We start from the raw sequence: 26,441 nt of genomic DNA, 5'->3' as shown, positions 1-26,441 counted from the left end.
ATGTCTGACACTGGAAGCTCAGGTGAGCGGCCATGAAACATGTTTAAAGAACGGCAGCTGTTTTATCATAATTCTGTGGAGAGCTTCATCCTAATGAGGGCTCATGTCCTGAGCAGGGATGCAGAGGAGGAGGAGGAAGGTGCTGGACACATCAGTGGCTTATGTGCGTGGAGAGGAGAACCTGGCCGGCTGGAAGCCCAGAGGAGATAGCCTCATCCTAGAGCACCAGTGGGAGCTGGAGAAGATGGAGCAGCTGCAGGAGGTGGGGCCTTAAAAGATTCATAAAGAAATAAATCTGTTTAATATCATTGAGGGAAAAATGACTTTTCAGCTCAAAGACCAAAGTGCTATTCTAAAAAGTTTTTTCTTAGAGTACAGACTTTACATGACTAACCTCCCCTCTTCTCCCCACCTCACATTCGCCCCCATCTTTCGTCCAGGTGGAAAAGACCCGTCACCTTCTGGGAGAGGCGGCTCCCGTGGGAACAGCTCCCACCACCAAGTCCCTGAGTGAGTCTCTGTCCCCCAGCGTGAGCTCCGGCACTCTGTCCACATCCACCTCCGTCTCCTCGCAGATCTCCAGCACCACCTTTGAAAGCGTGAGAAGGAGCTGGCCACCAAGGTGAGAAAAACGTGGGCTTAGTGGGCGTTCTTGTTGCTGCCTTCTTCCTTCTCTGCTCGGAGCTGATCGGTCTTGTTCCTGTTGTGTTGTAGTGCCTGCGCCTTCTGACACACACCTTCAATACTGAATACAAGCAGCTGGTGAACAGCATCAGTGACTGCAAGGTGAGAAATAATACAAAGAAATAAAAAAATAGCCTTTCTGTGTCACATCAGGGAGTTCCTATATTGACGTCTACCTCATCCTGCTGTTGTTTCACTTCAGCTTTCTCTCATCTCACCGATCGGACGTGATCCATCCGTGACGAGCTTCAGCAGTGCCACCCTCACCCCTTCCTCTACCTGCCCCTCTCTCTCGGACTCGCGCTGTGGCTCCATGGGCCAGAAGTAAACATATTTTTAGGAACATTGACCTCGATCTGCAAACGGTTATTGACAGGTTATCTATTTGATTCTAACTTGGTGTGATTTGTGTTAAAGGACCCCTGAGAACAGCTCACGTGCCTCCAGTCCCTCCTGCTCAGACTGTGAAAACTTCCCGATGGTTCCCACTCTGGAGACCTCCTACCTTGCGCGGGCTGCAAAAGAACGAGTTCCTGAACTTGGTGCCTGATATTGAAGAAATGCGACCAGGGTGAGTAATGCCATATTAACCCAAATACTGTCACTATGACATGTGTCTCACAGACCAAATGTAAGTCGACACTCATGTTCTCTAGTTCAAGCAGAAATGATGTGGATCGATTCAAATTCCTGAGCCTGGATGATTTCAGCTGGAAACAAACCAACTCTGCTTCTTCCTCAGATAATTCAATTCAATTCAATTCAATTTTATTTATATAGCGCCAAATCACAACAAAAGTCACCTCAAGGCGCTTCATAGATACAGAGAAAAACCCAACAATCATATGACCCCTTATGAGCAAGCACTTTGGCGACAGTGGGAAGTAAAAACTCCCCTTTAACAGGAAGAAACCTCCAGCAGAACCAGGCTCAGGGAGGGGCGGGGCCATCTTCTGCGACCAGTTGGGGTGAGAGAAGGAAAACAGGAGAAAGACATGCTGTGGAAGAGAGACAGAGGTTAATAACAGATATGATTCAATGCAGAGAGGTCTATTAATGCATAGTGAGTGAGAAAGGTGACTGGAAAGGAAAAACTCAATGCATCATGGGAATCCCCGGCAACTATGCAAGTTGTAAACAGTTGTAGGATTAAAGATTATTGAATGTACAGAATGATTATTTACACAGAGCTATACAGTAGTGCAGTTAAGATAAGTGAGGGTGTAGATAGTTTCTACAGAGGCTATATAAAGTGCTAGTGGTTGTGAGTGGTGGTTCACTCCATGTTATTATTGTGTGTTTGAGGGTACAGTTGTCCATTGTGGGGGTGTGTATGTTCAGTGCATGAGTTTAACGTGGGTCAGATGTCAGGAGGCAGAGTTCAGGAGTCTGACAGCTGTGGGGAAGTAGCTGTTCCGGTACCTGGTGGTCTTAGTCCGGAGGCTCCTGTGGCGCCTCCCAGAGGGCAGGAGGGTGAAGAGTCCATGTGATGGGTGACTGGGGTCTTTGATGATTTTCCCAGCCCTTTTCAGACACCGCTTCCTGTAGATGTCCTTTATGGCAGGAAGTGGTGCTCCGGCGATGCGCTGGGCAGTTTTCACGACCCTCTGCAACGCCTTCCGGTCCGAGGCAGAGCAGTTCCCGTACCAGACTGTTATACAGTTGGTCAGGATGCTCTCGATGGTGCAGCGATAGAAGTTCACCAGGATGTCTGAGGACAGGTGGTTCTTCCTCAGAGTCCTCAAGAAGAAGAGGCGCTGGTGAGCCTTCTTGACCAGCTTGGAGCAGTTGGTCGTCCAGGTGAGATCCTCGGAGATGTGGACTCCCAGGAACTTGAAGCTGCTCACACGCTCCACAGCCGTCCCCTTAATGTGGATGGGTGGATGTGGGTCAGCATTCCTCCTGTAGTCCACGATGAGCTCCTTGGTCTTCTCGGTGTTAAGCAGCAGGTTGTTTGTGTCGCACCACTCAGCCAGACGATCCACCTCCTCCCTGTAGGCGGCCTCATCGTTGTCACTGATGAGGCCAATCACCGTGGTGTCATCTGCAAACTTAATGATGGTGTTGGAACCATCAGCAGGTCTGCAGTCGTGGGTGAAGAGGGAGTAGAGGAAAGGGCTCATCACACAGCCTTGTGGTACACCGGTGTTCATTGTGATGGTAGATGAGCAGCGGTTATCCAGCCGGACATGTTGGGGGCGGTTGGTCAGGAAGTCCAGTAACCATTTGCAGATGAGGGAACTGATGCCCAGGTCTGTCAGTTTCCTGATGAGTTGTGAGGGGTGGATTGTATTGAATGCTGAACTGAAGTCTATAAACAGCATTCTGGCGTAGGTGTTGTTGTTGTCCAGGTGTGAGAGGACAGAGTGCAGTGCGATGGAGACTGCATCCTCTGTGCTCCTGTTCTGGCGGTATGCAAATTGGTGGGGGTCCAGGGTGGGGGGGAGACAGGATTTGAAGTGTGCTAGGACCAGCTGCTCTAAGCACTTAGCTATTTACAGTTCATAACAAGAGACAAGGCACCATTTCTCTCCTTTGTGTTCCAGTCATCACAGCAGATTAAACTTTTAAAATATTTGCAAATAGTATAAAGAAATATATAAAGAAGTAAAACAATAATTTATTAATACTTAGAAATACTAAAACTTACATTTGTCAGCAAAAACTGCTGCCATCTGAACCGAAACGTTACAAACCAGCTTACCCACAATCTGTGTATTTTTCTATGCTGGCTACTTAAATTGGCATCCAACAAGCTATTTGCTTTAATCTTTTATTAGACAAAGGCTGACTGGTTAGTTCAAGCTTCAACTGCATCCAAAGGACTGAAAATGTTTTAACACAGTGACTGAACTTGATTGAAGTCTCCGTAGTTTGTTGAATCTGTTTCGAGTGACTTATTTTCACAATTCCAGGAATTTTTAAAAGGCACCAAAAAGCATTACAACGCTGAGCTCGAGTCTGTGGACTTCAAAGGAAATGCAGAGGAGGCCAGGGTCCACATCAACAGCTGGGTGGAGAAGCAGACACAAGGTAAGCATAATGTAACTTTAAATGATCTCCACTGTAAATCCTTGGGGATCAGTTGTGTTGTGTTCAGTTGAGACATTATTACCGGATTGTCCACCGTCCACATTATTTTCTGTTTCCAGTTCTTCCAGTCTAATTTCTATTCAGTATTAAGCAGCACTATCTCTGGGTTTTACTGTTTGGTTTCATGCTATTAATAAAACCATCACAGCAGTATGTTGCTGTAAATAGCAGGCCAATTCTTCTATTCTTATTATATTATGTGATGGGTACTTCTACTTTGATCACTTGTGTCTTTAACATATTTTTATTTTTCAGGCCCATTTAGGATTGGCTGCTATTGATTCTATATCTTTATATTATCTTAAGTGCAGCAGGAAATTCATTCATTGTTTTTATAAAAGCGCGATACAAATACAGGCCATTTATAAATCTACCATCTATAATAATAGGATACAAGGACTTTCTATGAGGGTTATAGGACTGTGGTGCCACCTGCTGGAAATGAGACAATCTTAATCCCATTATTTTTGTAGGAGCCATTTTTGGGTTGATACCTCATGTTGCCGCTAGAGGTAACCTTTTTAAGTTTTTTCTTTTTTTTTTAAACTTTATTTAACAAACAATGAGTATACAACATACGAACAGATGAAGTATACAAAACAACAGAACATGAACACAAAAAGCCAAGAGTAAAAGAAAAAGGTAACAATTATAAGAATTCACATACATGTATTGTTTTGAGAGCCTTTGTGTTGGTGGAGTCTGATATTGATTGTATGTACATTTCCACATCCTTAAAATAATGACAGAAATATGGTGTTTTGTTAGTAAACTTACATTTATGGATAAAAAATGTAGCTAAAAGTATGAACAAATTCATCATAAAAAACATTTCTCATACTTCTTGGGGAACTTAAACAGAATAAAACATTTTCCCATCGTAAAGAAAACTCCCTTAAAATATGGACAATAACAAACCTGCTAAATTCCTTCCAGAATCTCTGTGTAAAAGAACAGTACCAAAAAAGATGCGTCACAGTTTCTGGATGATCCCCACAGAAAGTACAATTAGTATTTATGTCCCTTTTACATTTGACCATGTAGTGACTGGCTGGATAACATTTATGTAGAATTTTAAATGAGACTTCTTTCACCTTATTTACAATCAAATATTTATGGGGGACCATCCAGACTGTCTTCCACTTGATATCTGGAACATATCGGTTCCAATAAGATGTTATATATGGGAGAGAGACGATATCTTCTTGGAATAAACTACGTATTCTCTTATTGCTGTTACCAAGTTCCTGTGAAAAGCAGATTTTTCCTATTGGTGACTCAGCTGGATCAGGGAGAGTGACTGAGGCAGATATTGAGCTGTCAGTGTTTTTATATAACATTAAAGTCCCTGAGGGTGTGGCACCAAGCACCACTGAGGATTCCACCTTTTTAAGTTCCTGTATGGTAGGTTTATGTAAGGTATTTAAGGTGGACGCACGTAATCAGCGTCAGGTGTGTTGTTAATCATAAGAAGGCAAAACGTTTGTGACCGCTGCGCTTTTATCTTAAAATGTTTGGAACAAAGACCAAAAAGGACAAGATAAGTACTGCTGGAGTTATTGGACTGTTTAATTAATTCATGCATACCAGAAGCATCGCGTCACCCCCGCTAACAACCACCTCAGTGGCTTCAAGCCTACGCTTGAATTTTTGTTTTTTGTTCCCTGTTATACTGATCATAAAGCTTTTTCCCCCTTTTTTTAAAATAAAAACCATCTTGCTGTTGCCCTGTTTTCTGATTTTATAGCTGAAGATGTTGTACAGTAACTAGTGCATCTTTGGTAATAGTTAATAGTTTTCATAAATCCTTTTTACCAGATAAAATCAAGGACTTGCTAAGCCAGGATGCAGTGGGTAGCCTGACGAAGCTGGTTCTCGTGAATGCCATTTACTTCAAGGGCAGCTGGAACACGCAGTTTAAGGAGGAGAAGACTGCTGATGTGCAGTTTCGACTGAACAAGGTAACAGTGCAGAAAGGCAGCATAGGATGGTGCAGTTATACTTTGATCTGTCATACTACAAACGAGCTGTGGACTTTGCTGAATGAGAACATAAAGCCTGGAGCTCTGAGGGGATAAAATCGTGCTTTTAGGACAATCACTTTCCAACTTTATGCAGTTATGCAATGCAGTTTATTATTCATGTAATATCCAATAAGTTCTCAAATAAATCTCAAACAACAGCACATCACAAACTTCGGCTAACAAGAACAAGTTGTGTTGTGACGTGTGCTCTACATCCAAATCCACTCAATGGCTGGAATAAAACCATGACAGAACTTTTTGAGATCATTTTGAGACTAAACACAAAAAACATTTCTCTTGTCTCCCCTATTTTTCAGAACGACACTAAGCCGGTGAAGATGATGCAGCAGAAAAGTAAATTTCCTTTTGCGACCATTCCTGAGGCCAACTGCAAGGTAACATCCATCACTTTCAGCTTATTACAGGATTTCACCAGCATGATCTAAAACTTGTCTTTTACAAATATCAGCCTAAATTTCTAGATTAGGAAGTCAGATCATCTTTGATGGAGTAATAAATAAAAACAATGTTTCTGGACAGATTCTTGAGATGCCGTATAAAGGAAATGACCTCAGCATGCTCATATTCCTGCCTAATGACATAGAAGATGATACCACAGGCTTGGAAAAGGTAAGATGCACTTACCAGTACTTTAATGTCCAGTTTCAATCAGACAAGCTAGTGACACTGTATCCACACAGCTGGAGAAGGAGCTGACCTATCAGAACTTTGTGGACTGGACTCGCCCAGACATGATGAGCCCCAACGAGGTTGATGTCAAGCTCCCTCGATTTAAGATGGAGGAGAAGTATGACTTGGAGAAAATCCTGACCAACATGGGAATGGAGAACGCTTTTGACATCTACAAGAGAGACTTCTCTGGTGAGAAATATTGCACCAATGAGACACACTGAATCAATTATACAGTTATATTGAGAGCACAAAAACTGCAAAACATCATCTGTTAAAGAATAAAACACAACTGATTTCTGGGCTCTTCATCTACTAGGAATGTCTCCAGCAAATGACCTGATAGTGTCCAAAGTTGTCCACAAGGCTTTGGTGGATGTAAATGAAGAAGGAGCTGAGGCTGCTGCTGCCACTGGGGTTGACATGGAAGTCCGCTCTATAACGATTCCCGCTGAGTTTGTTGCCGACCATCCCTTCATCTTCTTCATCCGACATAAACCCACCAAGAGCATTCTCTTTGTGGGCCGGTACTGCTCACCCGAGTAAACACGAGCTGACATTGACATGAATTAAACATAAAACATTATATACAGTATAAGATTTTGTAAGGTAAACCTAGTTCATACAAATGAAGTAAAGAAAAGTTATTAAAACAAAACGTGCCTTGCTGTTTATTCTTTCAGTGTCCCACAGTAGCACATTTCCTGCTAGGAAAATGTCAGAAGTCACATCATTTCTGTAAATTGGGAAGTAACTGTAATACATCAAGTCACCTCTGTCTCTTGTTACCAGGACTTTTTAAAATGAATGGTGCAACATGGAAAGAGGCCCTACACAAGAGTTTAGCTTTGAGCTCAATATGCGATGATCCTTTCAGCCATGACATCTCTGACATGGGAAACCAGGGAATTTGATTAGAAAATGGTGAAGGATTTTCTTTTCAGTTAGAAACTGGATTTGTGTAACATGGTGGTGAAAAGCCCCCAAAGAAAGCAGCATATGATCAGTCGCTATATTGCATTTAATACAAACGTCCTTCGTGTATCCTTTGAATACAGAACAGATCATTTCTGATATCTATGAGTAAACCCAACGAGCACGTGTCCCAAAAGACCCCACAGTGTTTTTATCTGGCTTTTCCCTGACAGTTAGTGGACACTGACAGATGTGTGCTGAATATGAAAGGAAACAAAAGAACTAAAGAAGGTTTGCAGTGTTAAAAACAAGAACTACATGAAGGTTGTTTCATCCTGCTGTAACTTATGACAGAAGCATCTTTTGTTTGTTTTTTCATTTATTTACACAAAGACAGATGTTGAAATAACAGGAGTAACAGTTTAATTCAATTGAAATCGGTCCAATCGTCTATAGTGAAATTATTGTTTTTCATTAGTTGGCAAAAGATGGGGGTTGTTGACGGCAATTCAGTGAATGCAACAGGGGAGGACGCCAGTTTGGATGGAGGGGAATCAGCAGGACAGATGAGATTTTGTTTAGGAGTCGAGTAGTTGTGTGAATGAGGAGAGGAGAGCACATTAGACTGCTGAGAGACGGGGAGGTAGTCAAGCACTGACCACATGTCTTCTTGGATTTCAGCAAAACAGATGGGCTCATCTCGGTCTTGAAATAATTCAACTCGGGGTTGAACTGATGCAGTTTGAGAGGCATCTACAGGAGAGGCAGGGGTGGGTGAGGGCTGCTGAGACTGCGCAGTGATGGGGAGGGGGTCGAGCTCTTCCAGCACTGACAGCAGTTCTTCCTCACTGTCTGCGACAAAGGCTTCCTCTGTCTGGAACTGAAGGGCTGCAACAGGGGAGTCCAATGAGGAAAACAAACACAGAGTTTTCATTAGCTGATACAAACTCTGTGCAGTGACTGTTTCATCATTCAGTGCAGTGATGCACACATGTAGGAACTGCATGTTGGCACTTTGGACATACATAGTTTTCTTTGGTCGACCAGGCTGGATGCTCTTTGGCATGATTCTGTCTTTCTGTTTCAGCCTGCTTGAAATATCTGGCTTTCTGGTCGTTTGAAAGCGACTTCCACTGTGGACAGAAGATCATAAGAACACACTGTGAGCACTGCTACTACACATAACTACAGGACAGCTGGGACACATGCAAAAACATGAGCAGACAACATTAACAGATGCATAAATGTATGCAGAGTTACACACTTACTCTCTGTCCCACCACTGCATTTCCGGCTGCACTTCCAGGGATGTTGAGTTCAGCAATGACCTTTGGCCTCTGCTCTTTGAGATAGAGCATGAAGGCATTTGGCAGCTTCGTGACGTGTGGCCCATCTTCATCCTGAATGTGTTCACTGACAGGTGTTGCCAGCTGTGGTGGCTCGTCTCCCGCTCAAAGAGGACAAAATAGAGAACAATACAGTGTTCAGCTGCCTGGCTGTGCTTTACACACAGCCCTGCTCTGGTACACACACTATGCCGGCCTTTGTACACTCTCTCCATCTAATGATAGAGAGGAAGGATACATTCACTACTTCTAGCCTCCACTATTCAAATTGAGTATTTTCACAGTGTCCTAAAAGCTTCCCGAAAAGCCTTTACACTATTTTCCAAAACGCTGCATCCAGAGCACAGTCAGGGACTGGAAGGAGAGAGTATATTTCCCCCATATGGACTTCTCTCTTCATTGGCTCCCAATTAAATCCCAAATAAAAATCCAAATACTTGCCCTCACACACACAAGGTCTTGAATAATCACCCCCAATTTTGTCTACAAGATCTCACAGTGCCATATCATCCCAACAGAGTGCTTTGCTCTCAGACTGCTGTCTTCCGAGGGGATTTAAAAGTACAATGGAAGGCAGAGCCATCACTTTTCAGGCCCCTCTCTGTGGAACCAGCTCCCACTTTGTATTCGGGACACAGACACTTGCTCTCATTTTTTAATTAAGCGTGAAACCTTTTTGCCAAAGTCCAATAACTTGAGAGAGGAGCCAAAGACGTCCTCGTCCCAGATTCGTCCCAAGACAGATTCACACCTATTCGCACCTTGTCTGCTGTGACCTGAAGAACTCGCGTGACCATTGCGACTCTCAAGGTGCTAAAAATCACACAAGAGTTTAAATGCGTGAGAGGCCACACTTGAGTAGCAAAGAAGCTTAGCTGATGAGATTAAATGTGCAGTTGCATGAGAGCACTAGTCTTTTTAGTGATCCACCTTTTGACCAGTTTAGAACCTGACAAGCGAGTAATCCCAATGCCCACCTTGTTAATTGTCCTGAAAGCTTCATAAGCCGGACAATGAATCAGTGATGTTGCAGTTTTTCACAGCGATGGTGGTATAGTGGCGAGCATAGCTGCCTTCCAAGCAGTTGACCCGGGTTCGATTCCCGGCCATCGCAGTTGCTTCTCGCAGTGCTGTTCAAGCATGTGGGCTGCGTACTGTTTTACACTAAAAACGTTCTCCGCTCTTTCTGCAAAGGCTTACAATGTCAGGCCAGGTGCATTCTTCATCGGCCTCGCTGCTACCGTTTGCTGTGGAAAGACACTGTTCACACAGGCTTTGAGTTCTCATCACTTCATACCTATACCTTCTTACATGACACTGGGATTGGACACGCTACTTCTTCATAAAGACACCCAGTCCCACTTTAAATATTGTGCTGAATGTTTGGAATGAAGATAACATTTTACTAACCATGTACTGATCAGCTCTTTGCGGTGGCAAAATCATCAGCTGTGTGTGTTACTGTTCATGCAAACAAGCAAGCTAATGTCAGCCAGCTAGCTTCAACCGCAGCTGTGCTGCACCAATCTCACGGAACTGCAAAACCACAAGCTTTCTCACCAAAGTCATGCAGCTACCGCATTTACAATCCAGCGTGGCCGTTGTTGTGCACATCCTACTTGAAAGACGTGTGGCGTAGGACTTGGAAGACGTATGTCTTTCAAGTATGTAGCTCCAAAACCAAATGTGGTTGTTGTGGCCGAGCGGTCAAGGCGATGGACTCGAAATCCATTGGGGTCTCCCCGCACAGGTTCGAATCCTGTCGACAACGGTCAGCTGTTTTGCGGCAGTCCAGACGTTGATTTGAGAAGAAGCCACGGCATGGAGATCACCTGAGAAGGTGCCAGGAGAAAGAGCCAGGCCTTTGCTTGTGAAAATAGAGCACGCAGAAGCAATGGACCCAGCTATGTCCTGACAAAATTAGGCACATATTCAGTAAACATGGCATCCTTCAATTGCTCTCTTAGGCACCCCAGACGTGTAGTCATCCAGGATCCTGTCTGAGTACCGCCAATGACTGATGCGTCTGACAAATGCTGATTGCTTTGCAAGAGGATCGGGATTGGAGGGACAGCGGATTTCACCGGGAATGGGACAACAGCAGAAATAGCTTCAAACATCAAACATTACTGCATGAAAAGCACAAGGAGTGGACACATTTCATTGTTTGGAGCACTGCTTTTCACTTCAGCTCTTTGCATGTAAAAACTTTGCTCTTCTCCACAGCTGGCTGACGGACACGCAAAAGCGCAAGAGTGGCCACAGACCCACTATGCCGGCCTTTGTACACTCTCTCCATCTAATGATAGAGAGGAAGGATACATTCACTACTTCTAGCCTCCACTATTCAAATTCAGTATTTTCACAGCGTCCTAAAAGCTTCCTGAAAAGCCTTTACACTATTTTCCAAAACGCTGCTGTGCTGCCCCTTTAATCCTCCTCAGTTCCCTCAGTTTGAGATCCTTCCTGGGCTTGGTGTCATGGTACTCCAAGTTTTGCCAAACTTTGCAACTGTTGTAGCCCCTATGTGTGGCTGTGCTAACGACAAGAACACTTTCACATGGACTTCAGGTGCACAAGCGAGCTTTGAAGAAGTAAAAAAACTCCTGGTGAATAGTCCTGCACTGGCACTGTTTGACCCTGCCTTGCGTGTTGTGATCTCTACTGATGCAAGTGACTATGGGCTTGGTGCTGTATTTGCTCAAGTGCAACCTGATGGCACAGAAAAACCTGTGGCGTTTGCTTACCGCACACTGTCTGCAACAGATCAAAAGTACTCAACTGTTGAAAAAAAAGCTTATGCTTGTGTGTGGGCTGCAGAGAAATGGAGAACGTATTTGTGGGGCCGACGTTTCACTCTGCGGACAGACCACCAAGCTCTGACAACGCTGCTGAGCACCAAAGGGTTTAATAGGGTTGGCATGCGCATCGCCCGCTGGTCTGCCCGCCTCCTGTGTTTTGACTATGATGTTATTTGCCGCCCAGGTTCTCAGAACTATACAGCTGACTGTCTCTCTCGCCTGCCCCTGCCCGTTTCTTCCCATTCCACATCAGATTCAGATCATGAAATGGTAGCCCAAGTTTCTGCTGCCATGTCCTCACTTCCAGTTGCGGGCTTTGACTCTGCCTGTTCAACTTGCCCTGAACTGGTTGCTTTGCGTTCACAAATACAAAGTGGCTGGCCTGCCTCAATCAAAGCACTTGATGTCACGCTTGCACCTTACTACAAAATCCGTAATGAACTCTCAACCCTAAGTGATTATGTTCTCAGAGGCTCAAGGCTCATTGCACCACTTTCAGTGAGACCTAAACTGATTGCACTGGCACATGAAAGTCACCATTGTGCGCACAAAACAAAGATTAAGAGATCTCTACTGGTGGCCAAAAATGGACTCACAAGTTCAGTCTGCCATAACCTCATGCCTCCTTTGCCAGTCCAATGACAAAACTGCACATACTAATCCTGCTCCTCTCCAACCCGTCCCACTGCCTGATGGACCGTGGAAAAAACTTGGTCTTGACATTGTTGGGCCTTTTGATACTGCAATACCTGCTTGTAGATACGTCATAACATTGACTGACTACTACTCCAAATGGCCTGAGCTTGCCTTTTCACCTTATGCTACTACTGATGATGTCATTCAGTTCCTCTCATCTGTCTTTAGTCGTCATGGCAACCCAGAGAACATCATAACTGACAATGATGCACAGTTCACCTCTGCAATGTTCACCTCATTCCTCCAGAATAGAGGCATCTCCCACAGCAGAACATCTGTCTACTACCCAGCTGCAAACGGAGCAATCGAACGGTTTCATCGTGCCCTCCGCACCTGTATCCAGACATCAATCCAGCAGTCGAAACCATGGAAGGCGACTGTGCTGGATTGGCTTCAAGTTTACTGTGCAACACCGCATGCAACTACTTCCCTCTACTTCCCTCTCCCTAAGAACTCCTGTGTGGCAGGAAGATGCGTACTATACTGGATGTACTCCCTTTGCCTCCTGCTGTGTCTCCACTGGATACGTTGCACGTCACTCAGTTCAGAAATATCAGTTGAAAATGCAACGTTACACTGATGGTAGGCGTCACGCACGGAAACCTTCTTTTCTACCAGGAGAGAGTGTGAGGATAAGGAAACCCCACCATGTTCCCAAAGGACATCCCAGATTTACCCCTCCTGTAACAGTAACAAAAGCCAAAGGCTTGAATGCCTTCTTGCTGAGTGATGGAAAGAGTTGGAATGCCACTCATCTAGCACGCTGTCGCCCAGTGACTGAAAAGAACGCTGACACTGTGTAAAAGTAAGTAAAGTGTAAAGTGAGCTTGTTAGTCCCCATAGGGAAATAATTCCTCTGCATTTAACCCATTCACCCAGTGAAGCAGTGGGCAGCCACCAGTGCAGCGCCTGGGGAGCAGTGTGTAGGGACGGTACCTTGCTCAGGGGTACCTCAGGGTAGCCGTTCAGTGGAGTCGAACCCCCGACCTTCCGATCATGGGGCCACCACTCTACCTACTGAGCTGCTAGGCTGCACCACACTCAGACTGGCTCACCTACTGCCAGAAGACTGCCACGCGTCAAGTACAAGCCTCGCTGGCACAAAGACTATATTGTAGCATAATAGGTTGCTTGAAAAAGAACATTAGAGAAATGTTATTACTTGTTCTATCTTGAGTTTAAAAAGAACTGATTTTCTGCCACCAATGCACTAAGAAAAAATTGTCATGGAAAAACTGGAATAATAATTTCTTTTCATTTTACGTAGGAGTGCAATATAGTTTCAGGCTTATTAAACTTTGCTAGTTGTAGTATTCTGATGGTATAACTATTGCGACATTTAAGTTCACAAGTGTATGTGTGACTTGCTAAACAGTGAATTACTTTATTTCTGTACTACGCTATTTGGTGAACTCTTTTCATAAAGAGAGAGGAGATGTTGTCCTGTAATGATCGTACCATATTGCACCACTAGAGGGTGGTGTCGTGAAATAAGAGTAAAGTGGAGTTGGAAAAGTTTTAGAGTTAGAGTATAGTTAGATGGCTAACTGATAACTTGTTGTGTCTCCCTGTTACCTCTACGATGTAAAGTCTGTGCTGAATTCATTAAAGAGCACTGTTCCTTTATGAGGACTGGTTTATTACCGGCCGCTACTACACTGTTCTTTAAGGATGTCTGCATTTCACACAACTGTCTAATAGGATAAAATAATTGACATTGTATACCCAAAGGTCAAGTCTGGATAAACGTGTATATGATCTCCAACTTGAGTGCAAAGCCAAGGCATATAATTGTGGTGTGTTGCTCTAATTTGTTTCCTCTCTGTGCAGGGGGATGACTGAAGGGATCACCTTGCTAATCCTTGCTGTCCAAACTGGCCTCATTGAGCTGCAGGTCATCCACAGAGCCTTCCTCCTCTCTATCATCCTCTTTATTGTTGTTGCTTCCATCCTGCAGTCCATGCTGGAGATAGCTGAGTCCTAGCCCTGGGAGCATGTAGAGGCAATTAAGATAATATACCAAAGACTTTTTTCATGTGTTTATTTTTAAGAAAACTCTGTGTCCCACTGTTTGTTTTATTTTTTACTGATCATAAACAACTATTAATAACTATGGGCAGTTAGTTAATTATCACAGAATTCATTATCTATGGTCATCAGTACAACTCATGCTAACATCATAAGTTAAGTAATACTACGGTGTACTGTCCTTCTTTCTTCATTCTTAAACAGGCAGTTTGTCTTTTTGACATCAATAAATGTAATCTGACTGAATGTGTGTTTGCAAAGCCTGTTATCAACCTGACTGCTTTCTCATACGCTGGTTTTGCTGCCCGTCCCGTAGGAGTTTGTGGAAGCACTTCCGTGCAGTTTCTCTCTGTCCCTTCCTGCTGATCTTTCCAGCGTACATGGCTTTTATGATCTGCCAGTTCTTCCACACGGACTTCTGGCTTCTCATCATCATCTCCTCCTCAATCCTCACCTCTCTCCAGGTAACACACAACCGCATCGCAGTGTGCAAAAACATTAAATTAAATAGTTTAAACTTGCTCTACCCAAACAGTTCAGGCCAATAATAATTAAACATGTATATTTGCTTGTTTTTTAATTCCATAATAACTCTGAAACACTCTACCGCCAGGTGCTTGGCACTCTGTTGACCTGTTGTTCTCTTCATGGTGGAGGAGTTTCATAAAGCTCCAGTGGAGAACATGGATGAAGTCATATATTGTGTAAATGGGACCTACAGATTGCTGGAGTTTCTGGTATGTGTCACACACACGTACAGCAACTCTTTGCTAAGTTCTGACTGTAAACCAACACTGTCATGTAATGCATCAGCACTGTCTCTGCCTCACTGTCAGTGATTTGTTACCTCACCAGGTTGCGGTGTGCTGTGGTGCATCAGAGAGTGTATTTGGCGAGTGGAGTATGATGGGAAGCACCATCATCTTGGTCCACTCATACTATAACGTCTGGCTCAGAGCCGAGCTGGGCTGGCAGAGCTTCCTGCTCAGGAGAGATGCTGTAAACAAGATAAAAAGCCTCCCCACAGCTAGCAATACACAGCTGGAGCAGTATAACGACATCTGTGCTATACCTTGTGTGTCACCTCTGACACCAAGAACTGCAGCAAGCGTTTGGTGCTAGAGGTCACATTTTGAGTTTGTGAAGATATTTAAGGTAGACACACGTAATTAGCGGCAGCTGTGTTGTTGATCGGGAGGAAGCAAACAGTTTGTGACCGCTGCGCTGCTGTTAAATCCTAGAAATAAAGAATCTGAAGGACAAGATGAGTAAGGCTGGAGTTATTGGACTGTATCAAGTTTAATAAATTCATGCATACCAGTGACATTGCGTCACCCCTGCCAACGAACACCCCAGTGGTTTCAAGCCTGGGCTTAGCCTCTACAGGAGAGGTTTCAGCCATGTGTGTCCATCACAAGCCCACCACCATGATCTCAGGCCTTGAGGCAACAATCATGAAAACTAATCTTAACTGAGAGTGTTGGATGTCCTCATTGTTGCAGAGCACATGGACAGCATACTCACCTGGTTCTGTGGGCCAGCAGCACATGTCACACCATCCATCACCCTTGTCATCACATTCAATCTTGGTCTGAGAGAAACCTGAAGACAGAAACGTTCAATGATAAAAACACACAGTGGAATAAAATTGTGAGAAGTCATCAGTTGATGCAGTTTAAGGACACTTGTTGTTCTGTGCAGTCTCACCTGGAGCTTGCGCTTCTAGTTCATGCCATCATCACCAAAGATTCTTCAATTAATAGTTTAAAGATGTCCATGAATGCACTGCTAACTGCTCTTCACCCTGATAAAAATCAACATGCATTTAGAATAAGAAACACTTTTACAAAACCAAAAGCTTCACTGTACTTAGTGATTTATACGTCTAAGAAACAGGTTCAGTTTGTAACTGAGAGAGCGGCTCAGTGGTGCTGAATTATATTTCCAATAGAAACACAATTTCATATGTTGTAGTAACAACACACTGCCACAAGATGGCAGCCTAGGCCTACTTTACCATGCTGTTCCAGTCAAAAAGAAAAAGTGACAGAGCCTTGAAAGAGTGACAGAGACACTTTTTATGAACTCATCTGTAATGTGTCACCTTTTCTGTAGAATGAAGAAGTGCTTCCCTTCTTTTAAAGTAAATACAGGCTTACAAAGATCCTCTAAACAAAAAATCCTCGCCTGCAGAGAGCAAATTCTCTTAAATAAATGGGGGTAAGCGTAAGCTGAAGCCATCTGATGTTTATGTTCATGAATATAACACACTGAAACATTTTGTCTTTGTTTTTATTGTTTATTAAAATACTTTTAAATGTCTAGTTTTAGTTTAAGAACCATCTAGTCCAGCAGGTGGCGGTAATGCACCTTAAAGCTCTAACCGCCAAAGAAAATCCCCAAAGAAGAAGAAGCCGCGAAGTTCCCGCTTCATTGCGTTTGTGTTTTAGTTTATTTTTCTTCCTCATCTAAAGTGAAGCACTAAGGTAACTTTGATCTGAGTTCAGTCAATCTTGAATTTAGCTCCTGAGTGAAGTTTTCTGTTGCTCTCCTCGGTCTCTGTTGTCAGTTATTTGTGAACCAGTTGAAAGAAAAAGCCTCTACATCAAGTCAAGCTGCTATAAACTAATTTACAAGAAAATATTAACAAATGCTAATGAAACACAGAGAAGAAAACAGTGTTATTATTAGAAGAAAGCTTTTAAATTAGCTAAGTGTAATCAGAGTTTCTATTATTTTATTAGTCTGTTACTAAGCGCTAGTTAGCATCTCTGTCACTGTGTGGCACCTGCATAGTTTTTGAATGCAGCATGCTATCCAAGCTAGCTAGCTAACGCCAGCCATCATCAATATAAGGTCACTTCCAGCGCCAAAAAATCCAAATATGTTGGCGGTAAAAGTGCTATAATGAAATCAATTTAAAAGAAAGGTAAAAAATAAATGTATTCCAGACTAAAACACAGCTGCCTTTGTCTTATCAGCAAAGTTGTGTCAGCCCACAGGGCATGTGATTGTAAAAACTGGCCTCACTCTGAGAGGCCTGTTGTTAGAATCATTTCAAAGATAATTTGATAAATTCTGATCAGTATTCAGTAAATGAGCCTGATTAACTGTTAGCAAAATAATAATGATAGGCCAGAGATACCAGAGATTCATTTTTAAAACAAATACAGCCTCGAACCCCAAGAGGGGATCTGTGTTTTAAAAGTACTGCAGAGTTTTTAAAATAGAATAGAATAGTCTTTTATTGTCTTTGTACATATTCAACTAAATTGTGGGTGCTCCACACCAACCGTGCATGGAAAACAATATAAATAGTAAGACAGTAAGAATAAATTAGAGGACAGGTTGCAGAATGCTTGAAAGTAGTGCAATGGACTTGATATAAGTAGAGAATCGGAGTGTGACTGAGTGATGAGGGTTACTCAGATCATGGCTCAGATTTCTACACCCACTCAGATAGGATAATCTTCCACGGCACACCTGATCAGTTCTCACGGCACACGTATATATGCCGCGGCACAGTGGTTGGGAAACACTGTACTCGTTTATGCAGGTCCATCGATTGTTCTGTTTTTGTTCTTTGCCAGGGCTTTTTTTAAAGAGGAATTGCTCTCCTGGTACTGGTGTACCATACTGCTGAATTTGGTATCGGTGCTCAAACCTTTTGTGTATGTTTTAAACAAGTTGCTCACCCAGGGAAGCTAAAATTTGTTGTTTGTGCTCTCAGATGAACATATGAGACACTTTGACTCTTCAGTGCAGTGTGGAGCCTAACAAAGTTCTGTTTTGTGTCCCAGCTGATCAGCAGGAGGAGAAGAGTCTGACGGAGCAGCAGGGGAACATTTACGCTACTTGGACTCAGCTCAGCCACTGCAGAGAAAACAATGAGTTCGACAAAGAAGGTGACAGATACTAGTGTTAAGAAATACTCCATTAACCCTTTAAGGCCTATTGGAGCAGGAATGCTCCGTTTTGCGTAACAATTTTAAAATCCCGGTAGAACTGCACTTAAGCTAACACAATTATTTTATTTAGGAATAGTTGTACTTACATCTTATGCCATCAGCTTGCCCTAGGTCACGTTTCCTTCCACATATGTATTTGCAGAAATTGCATAAAAAGCACTTGCAGCATAATATACCAGAAACACGCTTTGCTGTTCATAGCACTTCCTATGTTGGAATAGATGCCAGCGCGAACTATCACATGTCCAACTTTACCTGCCAAAACCTGCCTTCAGCGACACCTATACTGGTGTTTTTAAAAGTCATGTTTGACTTTATTCTTTTCTGTATTGTTTCTGGGATGCTTAGAACTCAAACTGCACTGTTGGTAATAGTTTATTTTGATGCACATGCTGTTTGTTTGCAAATTTGCATTATAATATTTATTTTTGTTTTTCCTCAAAAATGCTCAAAAACAAATTTCCTGTGGTTGGAAACAATGTGCAACTTTTTTAAATTTACAGTTTTGAGGGATACAATTTTCTAACTACAAATATGTGTAAAAAACAAAACAAAAACAATTTAAATTTTTTTGTATTTTATTGCAGTTTTTTTGCACTTTATGTAGTTACTATGGACTTAATGCATAGATATTATTAACATTTGGGATATAATGGTCATATTGATGTATAGCAACTTGAAATGCTCCCCAAAATGGCATTAAGGCAGGGCTCTAGACTAACTTTTTGCCGGTACGCCTAACTTTAAAAAGTTAGGTGTACCAGCACAAAAGTTAGGCGCACACAAATTTTATAATAATTTATATAATATAATGTGTTTTTCTGGATACACTGTGCTTTTTCAGCATTCAAAGATTGATGACACCGTGTCAGAGCACTGGCTATGAATTTCAGAAGGATCAGGCCTTAACTTAACAGAAAAGTTAGCAATAGTTCTTTTCCTATTACAGCTACATCCACTTCTGTCGTGCCTAGGCTGCTCACTAGGGCTGGGTATCATCACTGATTTCTATAATCCATTCGATTCCGGTTTTCAAAGTCCCGATTCGATTCAAATTAGCCTCAGACAGTCAGAAATATTATAATTCTGATCATTTATCAGTACTGACTTCTTCAGAATTGTGAACATCACAGCAGATGCCTTTGTGTGAAAGTAACTGAGAATAAAACACAGAAAAACATGAAGGAGATTTTCCTTGTCTGGCTTTTTATAGCAGATAACCTTCAAAATATTCTACAATGTTCTGCATATAAAGTTTAAATTTCTTCAGTATTGAACAACAGAAAAAATAGGCTTGCTTGTCCGATGTCATTTAAGTGAAAAAAAGAATAGAAAAAGACAGCAGCCACAGCGCCGTAAACAGCGGTAGACTGGTGGGTAATAAGCGAATGAATAATACAGAAAACAGAGATTGGAGACGGGAAACTGTTCTTGAAGTACAGAGAGAGAGAGAGAGAGCTAGCTGTGCATGAAGTGTGATTTTAATAGTCGTGGAAGCAAAACAGCAAAATTCATTACGACATTGATCAAATGTGAAGCGCAGTTTGCTGCTTCTTTTGCTGCTGGCTCGGTGAATTTTGGTTGGAGAGAGACAAAACCTGCAGCTCAGAATCAGCGCAAAAAGACGTAATCACAGCGTGGACCGGACGCATCAGGATCGCTAAGCTGAGAAAGCCGAGAAAGACAAAGCTGATTCTGATGCGTTGGCTCTGTGTTTACGTCTTTGTGTGGAGTCCGTGTACCTGCTCTCATTTGCTGTTTGGTTGTTGTTGAAATGGTTTTGTGAGCTTTAATCTGAGAATCTGGCGTTTCTGGCAAAACACAGTTATATTTAAAAGTCGATTCAGGATTTAATGAATTGATATCGCTTTATTCAAGCTACTCACCTCCCACTTCCACCTGCACTTTCAACTGGACCACGGCCAATCAGAGAGGTCCCGCCCCTTACTATCTCTGATTGGTTTAGTCCACGATAGGGGCATAATGTGTGTCTGTTGTTGACCACAGGGAAGGTTGCAGATTTTTTTTTTTTTTTTTTTTTTGCTACCCGAACATTTGGTCGCACAGGTGCAAGCAAATATATTTTTTAGTCGCACCACTGAAAAATTTGGTCGCATTTGCGACCAAATTGGTCGCACTCTAGAGCCCTGCATTAAGGGCATGTAAAAATTAGAGATGGACCGATCCGATATCACGTATCGTATCGGTTCGATACTGACGTAAATTACTGGATCTGATATCGGAGAGAAATAAAAAATGTAATCCGATCCATTAAATTTCAAAAAAGCACCTCACAAAACTTGCGACATGGCGTAACTCGGCTCATAACCGTAGCACGTCAGAGCAGTGTGCTCACGTGATAGAGCGGCTGTGTGTATTTGTAGCCTTGCTACCAATCCGGCATTTCATCTCCGAGGAAGTTATCCCAGAGAGAAGTAAAGCAAGTGTGTAAGTTCGTCTCTGAATGTTTGTAAAGCATTCCTGCGATGGAACATATATGGAGCGACTGCCTCTTCTCTCCCCCTCCCTCTCCTGCTGCTACTTCAGTCATGAAATCATGATCAGCTGATCGGCTTTTCTGTCGCGAGTCCGTCTCTCTTGTTTGTTTATTGCCCACTTCGCGCCAGAAAGAGGAAACCAGCAGCTGAACAACAGCAGCACGTTTAACCTTGATAAGCTGTTGTTAGAATTTATTTAATATTACTTTCTACACCAGGATCCTTTTCTAGCTGACGGCTGGTAACTGTGCAGGGGCGGATCTAGCAAAGTTTAGCCAGGGTGGCCGATAGGGCATTAACAGGGAAAAGGGGGCACAAAGACATCCTTTTCTTTCTTATTCTCATTTAAAATGTCTAGATTTTAATAAATAATTATCTGAATCTTACACCCAAAGTTTTAATCTGATGTAAAATGTATAGAAGTCCATGACTGTATATAGTAACTAAGCCTAATATACCCTAGTAAGCTTTACTACTTTTTCCTTTGGGAAGGTACCATCTGTGCAGTCTGCAATTCTGTTGAAGAAAGATGTTGAATCTATTTAATTATTCTTGAAAAATAATTGATTTCTGTGAATCTTTTTTCACACTGCATCAAATTAAAGTTGATTATGTTGATTAAGCATCATGAAGTGGAGGGTGGGTGATTCCCTATCTATTTTTTTTTTTTGCTGGGAGTTTTAGAGCCCTATTATTTAGGTTACTTACTCCTTAAAATACCAGAATAGGGAGGATGGAGTAGGATTAAGTGTATTAGATTGATCACTATTACTGAACTATGAAATATTTGGGTGCTGTGTATTTTTTGCATACAGGTATAACAGAATAGCTTTAGTGTTTTGTTTTTTAACTTGAGTATGAACTTATACAAAAACAGCAAGATATTAAAAAAAAAACAGTTCTGTTGATTAAAAAATACGGATTCATATCGGTATCGGCAGATATCCAAATTTATGGTATCGGACATAAAAAAGTGGTATCGTGCCATCTCTAGTAAAAATATAAACATAAGCTCTTGGTTCTATGGTAGGTCTTAAAGGGGTAAAAGATGAAGTACTGATATATATTTTATGCAAAACTAACTGAACCTTGTGCTATATTAATGTAATGTAATATTCATGTAATAATACAATGCCTACATTGTAGAGGGTGACTTTGCCTCTAAAGAGGAAAATGGGCAGGGAAGAGGTTAAAGTGGGATTCAGCAGGATTCAACCCTAAAATCAGCTGTAGTGGCTCAGTGTGGGGAAAAGAGTCACAGCTCACAATCATTTCTATTGAGAGCTCCAGTCGATGTTCTTAATGTACAGGCTGTGATCAGCTGACCTGCTGCTCTCTGTGGATGTACACAACTGAATTCAACCAGATGTCTGCAGATGTTTCATGAGTTGTCCTGGCTGATTTCCATCCTCTACACCAGGGGTGTCAAACTCAACTGCACAGGGAGCAAAACTCAAGGCACACTTTAGGTCGCGGGCCAAACAAGATAAACATTTATTGAACACACTAAAACCATGTTTTTTAAACAGAAATATGAATAAAAACAGACAGGAATTTTATTCCAGAATAAATAAACTTAAAAAATCAACTTTAACTTTAAATGTTTTGATCTTCATAAAAATATATCCTGTCAAAATTATGCAAGTTAGAAATATGAACATGCTGCAAAAACCCCAGAAAAAATAAATGAAAACATACACAAGGTTGGAGCTGCATGTAGACGGAGCTGGGGCATTGCTGCAGGAATGGAACTAATAAACTGTGCAGGCCATTCAGTGTCGTACTTTGCCTTGAGTGTACCATTACACTGCAGCTCCATCTGAATCTGCACAGGTGCAGTTTCCACGTAAAAAAGAAGCTTGAAATTCTCTTTTTGTGCTTCACAGTCACCAAAGCGCCGCGAACTCAGTGCGCTCAGTTTATCAGCAAAGTGCGCCGACTTGGTTCAACATTACTTGGCAACAGGGAAAGTGAGACAGGTTGCACTGGTGCATTTGTGACAGCTTCACTTGAAATGCCTTCACTGCATCATACATGCCATGTCCATTGTTAAATCTCCCAATTCTTTTGATCTTTGGGCTGAAGGAAGGACAATACTCGGTGTATAAATGCTCAATCAACAATCTTTTATTCCATACAATTCAACACTTTTGAGCATAAACCATCCGGAGGGGAGATGAGCGCGGGAGGGTGTCCGCCTGATCTCGAAGCGTCTGAGTGTTTCTCACATTCTTATAGCTTCAGCCCCCCTCCACCTAGTCATAAAACCTAAACATTCACATTCTTTCTCTCTTACGGCGCCTAAGTGACGGCCTTGGCTCCCTGTTTTATCTCCTCCTGATGAGATGGGGCAGAAAACCTCTCCGGTATGCTCTGTTCTCTTCTAATCAGACAAATAAGGCCATGACTCTCTGAAAACAGTATTTCTTATACCTCAGCAGTATAATGCATCATAAAACAATATCACTCATTCACAATAAATCAGCAGTCTAATGTAATACAAATCAGTTTAATAACTGTAATAGTTGTCACCTTCTTCAAAGTCAGGAGAATAATGCAAACTAAAACTACATAATAATTTCACTATCTTTAATTAGGGGTATAACGTGGCATAAGATAATATAATAATCTCACACCATGAACTGACAGATTTCCTTGCTGAGCTCAAAAACTCTATTGAGAACTTTTTCCCAACTCAGCCAACGGAACTCTGTATGATAAGGATGTCGCCAAACTCTGAATCATAGAAGGATGAAATTGATGGTGATTTAAACCTTTAAACTCAGATAAAATTTACGGTTTGTGTTACAGTGATCGTTACATGCTCCATTTATAGGACTTTACCACACAGCCTGGTGTATGATGCAGGATTGGATTTCATGTGTTACTGTTTAGGCTCAAATCAATTTGATCTTTGAAGCCCGCAGTGATGAAATAACTCCCCTCAAATGACTTAAACCAAAAGTAACAAGCCTGTGTTGAAAATGTAAGGAGTAGAAAATACAGATTTTTTTTTTTTTTTAATGTAGCGAGTAAAAGTAAAAAAAAACGTCAGGTTACAGTCAGACTCTGACATCATCCTTCACTGAACCAAGCTAGTAACTGTTACATATGATTTATTATTATCGAATAAATTATACAATTATAGAAATATATAATAGGAAACAAACAGGAAATATAAAAAAGTACAGACCTGGTAAACATTTATTACTATTCTGAGTGTGTTAGCATTAATATTTGTGCACAGGCAGGAGGGATGGGCATGATTTTAGAGTGTTTGAACAATGATTAATTATCTTTAACAGCAGGTTGGATGTAATGTGTTACTACTACCAGTAGGTGGGGATAAGAGACCTTTAAGGTGTTTGGTGCCACACTCCACCTTCAGGTTTAAAACTAGTGTTAATGGAGGGAGTTTGAAGCTTCAGTTTGTTTAATGACTGCATTTCACTCACTGCCTCTGTTTGTATCTCTGTCACTGCAGGACCAACATGGACCGAGAAGTCAGCGCTCTCAGGAGGCCGACAAACCTCACAGAAGAAAGAGAGAGAAAAAAAACACCTGTGACGAGTGTGGGAAGGATTTTACCTGGAAGTTTAAACTAAAACAACATCAGCTCATCCACACTGGAGAGAGACCGTTCAGCTGTGACTTGTGTGGAAAGTCGTTTTCCTGGAAGAATTCCCTGAAAACACACCAAGTCGTCCACAGTGGAGTTAAAGCTTACAGCTGTGATCAGTGTGGCAGAGCTTTTATTCACAGTAGCCACTTACAGAGACATCTAGTTACCCACTCTGGAATTAAGGCATACAGCTGTGACATCTGTGGAAAAACGTTCAGCCAGCTAGGGTACCGAAATATACACGTACGCATTCACACCGGAGAAGATGTGTAATGGTGTGATCAGTGTGGCAAATACTTTACAACAGACACAGAGTTACAACGCCACATGTTTACCCACACTGAGGAGAGACCTTATCAATGTGACCTGTGTGAGAAGACTTTTAAAACTCCACAGTACCTGAGACAACACCAACAGATCCACACCAGAAAGAGACTCTACAAGTGCAGTTACTGTGAGGTTTGTATTTTTATTTTTATCTTGTAAGTTCAGTCTGACTGTTTGGAACAAGTCTGCTCATTAAATTGTGTTAGCATGTTAGCAGTTCTGCACCACCGAAGAGTAGCTCTGAGCCATTATTCAGGTTTTCATTTCATTTAAGTGTAAGTCAGATGTTACTGTAATATTAAATAAGTATTGCTGTAGTATTATGGTGGTAGTATTGTAGTTATTGTAGCCCAGTAAACTGAGTGTGTTAATCGAAACAGTAAAATGTAATTGGACGTCTGCAGAGATGCTCTTTATTTCAGGCGACTTTCAGGATAAAAGTGTTGAAGGACTGACTTACACGGTCTTTGTGTCTTTGTTTAGAAGCAGAGCGACACAGATGGATCCACTTCTCAACCCTGTCATCGCTGTGGTGGTGGGAAAGACTTTCGTTGTGACATCTGTGGAAAAACTTTCAGTCAGCAAGCCGGCCTAAAAATACATCAACGTAAACACACTGGAGACAAACTGAAATACTGCAAAGAATGTGGGAGAAGCTTCCCCACATCAGCTGAGTTAAAACAACATGAACTCTTTCACAGTGGGGTCAAAAAGCACCTCTGTGATCAGTGTGGGTCATCCTTCACCACTGCAAGTCAGCTTAAAACACACAAACGAGTCCACACAGGAGCGAAACCATACAAGTGCAGACACTGTGACAAAAGCTTCTCACAGTCAGGTCATCGTAACGAGCATGAACGTACACACATGGAAGGAAACTACAGCTGTGAGCAGTGTGACAAGAGCTTCAGTAATCTCAGTTCATACTCTGCACACAAACGATCCCACGTTACTAATAAACTGTTTCACTGTTACCACTGTGCCAAAACATTCACTTCATCATCTGCTCTGTGCAAACATCAGCGCGATCACGCAGGGCTGAAACCGTTCCCATCACAGGACGACAGCGAATCTGAAGAGAGAGAAACATCCTCTTCTGGTTTCAGAGTCCAACTTAAAACCCTGGAGATCAGGCTCCACAGAGTTCAGGTCGGCTCTCCTTAAGTTTAAGTTAAAGTTCTAATGAGGCTATGAATCAAACTGTTCCTATAGTTCAATGTTAATCTTTATAAATTGTTCTTCTGTAGTGTTTGTGTTCAGTCGTTACCTTTTTTTTCAGTGGTTGGATTAAAAATCAGTTTCAGTTGAAGTTTTTATTGAATGTATTTTGTTAAATAAAGTTAAAAAAATGTTAAATAAAGAATTGTTTGAACGACAAAGATTTTGAGCCATGATGTCATTTCCTGTATTTCAGAGTAAAGACTGAAGTGACGAATGGAAACATGTTTACAGTCATGGAATAAACACTGATGGGTCATCTGTAGGAAGTTCTATTGCTGACCTGACAGACTCGACCTTGTTTACAAAGAAAGAAAGGAACTGATGACATGTGTCAGCAGAGGCTTTCAGGGTTGTTTAGAGTAGAGCTGATAGTCTTAAAGAGAACACGGGGATTTTGACGATTTAACACAATGATCTGAGAAAAATGTCTGTTTCTCTCATTTTCACCGTATTCTGATCAAATTTCCAACATTCTTTTAACATGACCGGTACCGGTCCGTGAGTCGTTTGGTACCGGGCCGCGAGAGT

At 42.0% G+C, this 26,441-nt stretch overlaps 2 protein-coding genes, 1 long non-coding RNA gene and 2 other non-coding genes across 5 annotated transcripts; 4 read left to right on the top strand and 1 right to left on the bottom strand.

Moving 5' to 3' along the window:
• LOC143412431 (leukocyte elastase inhibitor-like) lies at positions 1–7,149 on the top strand. The gene is made up of 11 exons (XM_076885374.1): positions 1–22; positions 117–184; positions 441–599; positions 887–1,008; positions 1,102–1,213; positions 3,600–3,717; positions 5,596–5,738; positions 6,119–6,196; positions 6,342–6,431; positions 6,503–6,683; positions 6,811–7,149. The coding sequence occupies exons 1-11, from the start codon at positions 1–3 to the stop codon at positions 7,035–7,037; spliced, it is 1,320 nt and encodes a 439-aa protein (XP_076741489.1). The 3' UTR covers positions 7,038–7,149.
• Positions 7,150–7,276: 127 nt separating this feature from the next.
• LOC143418939 (transcription factor 7-like) lies at positions 7,277–10,006 on the bottom strand. The gene is made up of 3 exons (XM_076884674.1): positions 8,675–10,006; positions 8,432–8,539; positions 7,277–8,294 (listed from the first exon to the last, which is right to left on the bottom strand). Exons 1-3 carry the CDS (start codon positions 8,762–8,764, stop codon positions 8,160–8,162), a joined length of 333 nt encoding a protein of 110 aa, XP_076740789.1. The 5' UTR covers positions 8,765–10,006; the 3' UTR covers positions 7,277–8,159.
• Positions 9,795–9,866, top strand: trnag-ucc (transfer RNA glycine (anticodon UCC)). The gene has a single exon. It is a non-coding gene; the product is annotated as a tRNA-Gly (tRNA).
• Positions 10,007–10,441: 435 nt separating the features above from the next.
• trnas-cga (transfer RNA serine (anticodon CGA)) lies at positions 10,442–10,523 on the top strand. The gene has a single exon. It is a non-coding gene; the product is annotated as a tRNA-Ser (tRNA).
• Positions 10,524–16,671: 6,148 nt separating this feature from the next.
• LOC143418942 (uncharacterized) lies at positions 16,672–26,063 on the top strand. The gene is made up of 4 exons (XR_013098889.1): positions 16,672–16,763; positions 18,078–18,182; positions 24,228–24,824; positions 25,176–26,063. It is a non-coding gene; the product is annotated as an uncharacterized LOC143418942 (long non-coding RNA).
• The last annotated feature ends 378 nt before the right edge of the window (positions 26,064–26,441 follow it).

This window comes from Maylandia zebra, linkage group LG6 (genome assembly GCF_041146795.1).
Source record: "Maylandia zebra isolate NMK-2024a linkage group LG6, Mzebra_GT3a, whole genome shotgun sequence".
Classification (NCBI taxonomy): Eukaryota; Metazoa; Chordata; class Actinopteri; order Cichliformes; family Cichlidae; genus Maylandia; species Maylandia zebra.
The sequence above is the reverse complement of the archived record's forward strand: the minus strand, read 5'-3'. Positions and strand labels throughout refer to the sequence as shown.

Bases quoted from the DNA above. Each gene is read 5' to 3' on its own strand.
- LOC143412431 (XM_076885374.1), top strand. From the start codon at position 1: ATGTCTGACACTGGAAGCTCAG. The intron at 5,739-6,118 runs GTAACAGTGCAG...CCTATTTTTCAG, and splicing joins TGCAGTTTCGACTGAACAAG to AACGACACTAAGCCGGTGAA. The intron at 6,432-6,502 runs GTAAGATGCACT...GTATCCACACAG, and splicing joins ATACCACAGGCTTGGAAAAG to CTGGAGAAGGAGCTGACCTA.
- LOC143418939 (XM_076884674.1), bottom strand. From the start codon at position 8,764: ATGCTCTATCTCAAAGAGCAGAGGCCAAAGGTCATTGCTGAACTCAAC. The intron at 8,540-8,674 runs GTAAGTGTGTAA...TTCTGTCCACAG, and splicing joins ATGCAGTGGTGGGACAGAGA to TGGAAGTCGCTTTCAAACGA. The intron at 8,295-8,431 runs GTATGTCCAAAG...CCCCTGTTGCAG, and splicing joins GGTCGACCAAAGAAAACTAT to CCCTTCAGTTCCAGACAGAG.